Source organism: Haemaphysalis longicornis, unplaced genomic scaffold (assembly GCF_048455015.1).
Source record: "Haemaphysalis longicornis isolate Haplotype H1 unplaced genomic scaffold, Haemaphysalis longicornis Haplotype H1 scaffold_7, whole genome shotgun sequence".
NCBI lineage: Eukaryota > Metazoa > Arthropoda > Arachnida > Ixodida > Ixodidae > Haemaphysalis > Haemaphysalis longicornis.
This window is the reverse complement of record NW_027526422.1, coordinates 98,732,516-98,739,734: the sequence shown is the minus strand read 5'-3', so window position 1 is coordinate 98,739,734 and position 7,219 is coordinate 98,732,516. Positions and strand designations below refer to the sequence as shown.

Genomic DNA, 7,219 nt, shown 5'->3' with positions numbered 1-7,219 from the left:
TTTACTTGGGCGTGCTTCATCGTTGGTTTCGACACGGGCGGTGCACCGACCTATCGTCTCCACAGTGTGTCCGCCGGTCATGCGTATGGTGGCACCATCCCACTTCGTCATCACTCACACATTTCCTCCTGAACAACAAGCCTTGTGGTCCATAACATGTACATTCTCACAGTCTGCCCATTTTATCGCATGGTAATTACCCTTTTAATCAGACTGCTTCCATGCAACAACTGAAAAAAAAAAGCATTTCAAGCTTATGTGCACGGTCTGTGTTTTTATTAAATATGTTTAGCGCAAAAACAAAGACGGTACTCAAGAAATGAGACAGGACAAACGCTAATATTTAAGAACCATGAGCGAACTAGCCCCCCAACAAGTTTTGTTAAATTACCTGTGCTGGTTAAATTTTGTAAAGTATCTCTCGTACCAGCTCACTCTTACGTGCGGGAGAAGTTTTGCATGGCCAAGTGTCCAAGCATATCTACTTAAATCTACTAAAAATACCCACAATCTTAACCTTGCAACTTTTCACCCACGAACTACTCCAGTAAAGTAAAACTTCCTCCAACGAACAAATGAAAAATGGAATCTACTACCAGGTGAAATTAGGCCATTGCCATTGAAAAAACTTTCGTATAATAATAATTTATTGCGTTGCGTCAATTTCTCATAATTTCTTTGTCTTGCTGTACTTATTATTATCTATTATGTTTGAACTTCATGAATACGCGAATTTAAACGGCTTGTGTATTTATCTGTGTTATTGTGTGCAGAAAAGTGTGTTTTGCATTCTATGTACCTACCCACTCCTGCGGTAGCCTAATTGGGCCGCAGTGTAAATAAATAAATAAATAAATAAAATATTTTGCGGTACTCGTTAATGAAGGTTGGTCGTTTGGCGCGAGGAAGAATGGCGTTTGAATAATGCCGACAGAGAACTTTATCAATGGACTCCGAGTGTGCTAGATACTCCCTACATCTTTGCGTTGCTGAAAAACCTTACTCGTTTTTCGACTGCATATGGCCGATTCCAGCAATATTATTTTTTCTTCTAGAAGTAACCCAGAGATTTCAGTGCTTTTGTAGTGCACCTGCAAATTCAGTTTCCTCTATTTACTCGATTACCCGAAAACTCGTCACTGCTCTCTTGGGCTTTGATGATTTTCAAGCTTGCCACATCAACCACCACACCTTCGTTGTCTCCTGAGCAACCAAAGGGCGGTTAAGATCATCAAGGAGTGATTGGCTTCGTAGCTCGCTCCATGCCCAAAGTATGATGTAGAACCAGTAAAACTCAGATAAAACAAGGCGAAAGAGCTGCCTTCGATTAGTCTCTATCAGTCCTCACGCTGTAATGTGTTCCAGCCCTTAGCAACAACTTGTCCAACGGCATAATCTTCTGCAACAACTGGAGTAGGAGCCTACCCAAGAGAGAGAGAGAGAATAAACTTTAATTGAATCCAAAAAATGCTTCAGATAGGCGTCCTCATTCCAGGATGTTTTGTGCTCGGGCTGCGTCGACAGCCCTTTCGATCAGGCGCAGCTGATCTTCGAGGCCGGAGCTTCCAGTTGCTTTGAGAAGGCGAGGCGGAATACAGCTGAAATGTGGCGATGAACGTGACAGTGACGAGGACGACGACGACGATTATTATTATGGTTCTTGACGGCAGAATTGAACCGAACGTTTATTAATTATTGCGGTGATATTACCATGGGGCATGCAGAAACAATCGTTGTGGGTTATGACTACTGGGTGATTATACTACTTTCTTTCGGAGATGTCGCTCCATTCTATAAAGCATTTTTTATGCTTTTGTCTCCGAGTTATGGCGGACGTAAAGTCCATCTTTCATCAGTTGATATTGTTACGTAACGGCAGGACACAGGAAATGAACCATGGAAGATGCGAGCGATGTATTTACACTACATACACGATGTCAGACATGAGGGAGCCCACGCAGCTGTGTCTGCTTCTTCTTCTTCTCTGGAGGTTGGGCCGATAGCCAGCACCTCACCACAAGATGTGACGTTGCAGTGTAGGCGGCACTGTTCGTAATAAAAAATACAAGCCGGCAGCTAAGGCAGCTCCAATGTCCAAGGAAGAGCGCGCGCGTCCGCAAGGCTCTCAGCGTCGTCGTCTCCTTTATCTAAGGCTATGTACAGCTTGGCTTCGATCAGTGCAGTGGCGCGTATCTCTGGCGGAGAGCTTTTCATGACTGAGCTCCAGGATAATCTTCGATACTTCATTGAAGTCCTTTCCTTTGACAAGGTGCAACAGCCCGTGACAATATATTCACGAGAATCGCTGGGTGTAATTGAGTTCCTTTCATACAACTAATAGGTAAACGAGACAATTGGCGGGAGCATAGAATGTTAACAGCAATTTTATTTAAAATCTGATGTGCGGTGATTGTCGCTTTGTGGACGCTCATGATGATAGGGCCGTGGGGTTGTCAAGTGCTGTCAGTAGTGAAGAAGAAGGCGGAGTCCCATAGTCAACGTTGTCAGCCACCGTGCACGTCACCACCACTTCTGTAGTCGGCGTTCGCGTACAGGCGACCGTGTTTCCGGTGCACGCCGTGGACATTGCTGAACTCCCCTCCAGCCGTCTCGATGTTGTGGCCTTTGGCTTTCAGCAGGAGAGCGTACATCTGCAGCAACAAAACACCGAACCGCAACTTTTCGCTCTTCCGTATATCCCAAGGTTGCCCCTCAGCTCGTTTCATTTGTAAACAAGCTCTTATCGATTCTGTTTTTCCCGGGAACGATAAAAATTAAACCTATTATCCGAGAAACGTATTATCGAGAGATAACACACTTATTGGGTGTGTGTTCACAAGACAAAAGTACGTATTATGTCAAATCGTATCAACGAGATTTCACTGAGCTTCGTTGTCAGTTCGAAATTCAACAGCAAAAAAATTTCCATCTGTGTGCCCAAATTTTTGCATATATCCAGTCCCCCAGCCAATTAAATGTATGAAATTTGGAAGCTATAATGGGATTCATTCAAGCGCGATAGATGCGTGATTTTGGCTACAGCAGCATAGAAGTAGCAACAGTGAGACTACGACAGAAAAGCGCTAACAAAAAGTGAAGCAGGGGAGGAGCACACGCACGCGCACACGCACACGCACACGCACACGCGCACACACACACACACACACACACACACACACACACACACACACACACACACACACACACACACACACACACACACACACACACACACACACACACACACACACACACACACACACACACACACACACACACACACACACACACACACACACAAATAAAATTCCAGGCCATCTCCCCTAACTTGAAACCTGGGGAGGGGCGAATGCAGTGTGTAAGTATATCCTTGGCGTTTTTGCCAACGGATATGAAACCGTCGGTGGGTATAAGTAGACAGGGTTGCTGTAAAAGCTCTTGTCTTTGAAGCACGAAGATCTCTCGCGCGATGCGTAAACGAGTGTCCAGGTTTATTTTTTAGTACGCGTTACTGAGCGCTTGGGCGTGAGGCGTAAACGACTGTCCTGGTGTTTTTTTTTAATAGGTGTTACGTTCTAGCTCGAGGTGTAAACGAGTTTCCCGGTGCTTTAGTACCGTAACTACATGAGAGGACGCGTACAACGACGACATGAGACGCCAGCAGCTAGAGCCCTTAAGGGGATTTGCCCCTAAACGAAAACTCCACCGTTGTGGAGAGGCCCACTGTGGTGTCTCGACACCAGAAGCACGAGGTCAGATGGTGCGGTGACGCATTTTGCCACGCGCTTGCGTGCCACGGCTTATTTTGCCGTCGGGTGTCTATGCCGGCTCTGCGCAACACCGCCCCTGTGTTTCTGCCTTGGCCTCTCACTATTCTTTTTCTTTATTATTGTGCGCTTGCCACGCTAACACACGGCGCCAGAGCAACTTCTGTGGGCACCGCTGCATGCTTGGTGTTTGCGACTTTCCTGCGCCCTGTTGAACGTTACTGCGGCATTTTTGGACGCTTTTCTACTGATTCCAAGGTTAAACGACGATGACGGTGATACTAAAGTGCCGCTTTTTTCACCAACGACCACCAACAATAGCATATCGATGCCGCAATTACTAACACAAAGCCCACGTCGGGAAGCGTTTCGGCTTGCGTACCCAAATAGTTCGTAGACAAGGAGTGTGCTCTCCGCTAAAAAAACGAAGGCGAGGAAATTATTGTTATAATTCGAACATCCGCATCGAATTGTTTTTCTACACATGCTATTTTTGTTCTTTGAGCTATTTGCTGCTTCTTAGGAAAATTGAAAATAATAAAATGCTGCACTAACCAATGTTACAAGCGACGAAAAAACAAATCCCCGGTGAAGCGCACTCATTAAAGTGTGCTATCACAAAAAATAAAAAAAGACTCATTGTTCCTCCTTGCATGCTCTGTGATCAGTGTTATAAATACTTCTTAGACTTAAGCCTTTGTGATCACGTGAATGTTGTAGACATGTGAAAAATGTAGCATGTGTTGTGTCATGTGTACGTATACGCATATTATGCCTTGTCCGGTGCTTGCACTGCTGTCTATTGGGTGTATTGTGCGTTAGCAATGCCTTCAATGAAGTGTATGTTGCTCTGTTGTGCTCTGAGTGTTCCCAATCTCTGCTCGATGATGTGCAGCCTCTGTAATGCATAGAGAAAACACATTAATGTAAGCGCCCACCGATAATGATGCTTAGTAGGTTTACCCCCCCCCCCCCCCCCGCCTCTTTTTTTTTCAGCGTCACCTATTGGTGAATTGCACACATTTAGAATACCTTTACTTCGAGCTGCCTAGATGGTTGGCAGTGTCATCTGTGTATTTTATTGTGTAGTGGCGTTCTCGTTCCGATGGATCCGTTATTCACGCCGTTTTTGCGTTGACTTTGACGGTTGCAGCCGACCTGCATGTGGGTGTATCGGTTGCAGGCTGTTCAGAGACCCAGTCTCTGAACAGCCCTCGGGCTGTTCAGAGACTGGGTCTGGGTATTCACAACAAGTAACATGAGCTGCTTGACCAATGTTTTCGGGGAACTTATACGCGTAGTGAATGCAACTGTTTTCTGAACGAGAACTGGTTCTTTTCAAACGGCCGCACTGGAGCTTTGTCGTCTCGTGTGTCATGGAACGGCAGGGTTAGAAATAGAGGAGGCCTTCTGAATGCAATCGTTAAGACTTCTTCTCTGCTTACAGCAGCGCGTTCGCGCGAAATGGGGAGGCGGAGCGCCTCACGGGATGAATGCCCATTCGGATGGCGTCATAGCTTGCTAACCGCCGTACTGGACCTGGGTAGATAATATTTTGTTTGTGTTAGCCATTATTAAGTGCACACAATCACAGTAACTTACCTACTATCTACTAAATTGATCGTAAGAACTGGTAAGCTCGCTAGGCCTTGCTCGCAAAACAGCTCTTGTTCGGGTAGCGCCGCTATGCTGGCTAAGGGGAGGAACGCTTCTCCGTTAACTCACGATAAGGGACATCTTCCGCCCCTTACAAGTGGGAAACGCGTTCCTCCCTTTTGAAAATAGGAACTTTCCCTCTCACGGGGAGCAATATATGATACATTCCTGGTTCTCCCTTAAAGGGCACTGAAGTGAATTGGTCAAGCTCCCGTTTTTACTTGCACTGCGTAGACTGGCTCAAATTAACACACTTTTCAATATTTATCCGGTTGAGAAGTCGGCAATTATTTTATAAAGCTCGAAAGAAGAAAAATTACACCATCTTCCCATAGGGGAGCCATGAGTAGGATGCGAAGCAGCATGGGGGTTCACTCAATTTCCCATTTATGGGTGCCGTTGGATCGGGGCTGTTGGTTCCATCCGAACTCATCCTACACCACCGGGGCAGAACCGGCGCAAGCGGTGCCTCGGAGCAGACTGAACGCCGCGAAGCGCGCGCACCTGCTTTTGTACAACTGGGGAGAGGAGAATGGAGGAGAGACACGCATGCGCAGTGGAGTGCGGACGGCGCACGCGGGACATAGCCCCGACCACCGGCGCAGCGGTGCCTCGGAGCAGACTCAACGCCCAACGCCGCGCAGCGCGCGCACCTGCTTTTATACAGCTGGGGAGAGGGGAATGGAGGAGAGGAAGGCATGCGCAGTGTTATTTAGCTGGAGGAGAGCTGAATGGAGGAGAGACGCGCATGCGCAGTGGAGTGCAGACGGCGCACGCGAGGCATAGCCCCGACCATGATATGCTTCGCATCTAAAACTACCATGCGCGGTCTGCGGCGGCCGCACCAAATAAACGCTGTGACGACGGGAGGAAATGCACCGTGATTGGACGATGCCCACTATTAGCATTCAAACAAGTTTCGGTTCTGTAAAACAACATGCTTGACATCCGACGGCATCGTTGGATGGTAATTTTCGATATCTCAGTAATCATCCTACCGCGCTTCGCCATGTTGTCGGCTGTAAAATGCCTAATATAAGCCTCCCAGGACGGCTTGGAATCGTAGCAATCAATAGCCGAGGCCTACGCACGCAGTGCATGAACGCCCTCCGCGTCACCGCAGACGCTCAAATGCCATGCGCTTTTCCCCCATATTTGGAGCTTGCCTCACTCATGCCTGTATAGTAAAAAGCGTGTTCGCACCAGGCCAAGGGTTTGTTGATTCTTGCCTGTGCCCACTGCCCGCAAGCAGTCGATGCTTATGGCAACAGCACGCCAACGTGAACTGGCAAGCGCGTCAGTGTCAGTCTGCGCGCGTTCTGCGAACTCGCTCTTGGAGCAGTAAACGTTACGGCCCAAAAATGGTAAACTCACTATAGAAAACATCGGCCGAAAACGGAATAAATCAGCTTACAAAAAAAAGTGCCTTCCTGGATTCGAATTCGCTACTTGCAAAATATCATTCCTAGCGCTCGAGACAACTCGGCCACGGGCCAGTGCTGGCAACGGCGGAAATATAATGTATAGAATGTATAACCAGTTAACCAGTTTACACTTTTATTTAGTTTTAGCTTTTAAGCAGCTCAGGTGACTCAGGTGACAGCTCCAGAGCACTCGGCCACGAGCCCGCGCTACCGGCGTCGGAATTGTAAGGTACATAATGTATAAGCAGTATAGTTTTAGCATTTCAAGCAGCTTAGATGACTATTTGTTTTATAGCGCTCCTGCAGTAAGCGTCCCCAAATTTCCACAATATATCACGTCGAGCCATTGCACTTCTTAGACGGAAAAGCGTT

The 7,219-nt window shown here is 47.1% G+C and overlaps 1 protein-coding gene across 1 annotated transcript in view; it reads right to left on the bottom strand.

The window, feature by feature from the left end:
- Window positions 1–2,410: 2,410 nt before the first annotated feature.
- Window positions 2,411–7,219, bottom strand: part of LOC144144674 (scoloptoxin SSD14-like) — a 29,169-nt gene continuing 24,360 nt past the window's right edge. Inside the window, exon 11 of the mRNA XM_077676201.1 lies at window positions 2,411–2,651. Coding sequence (XP_077532327.1) covers window positions 2,505–2,651 — 147 coding nt within the window. The 3' untranslated portion in view covers window positions 2,411–2,504. The remainder of the gene's footprint in view (window positions 2,652–7,219) is intronic.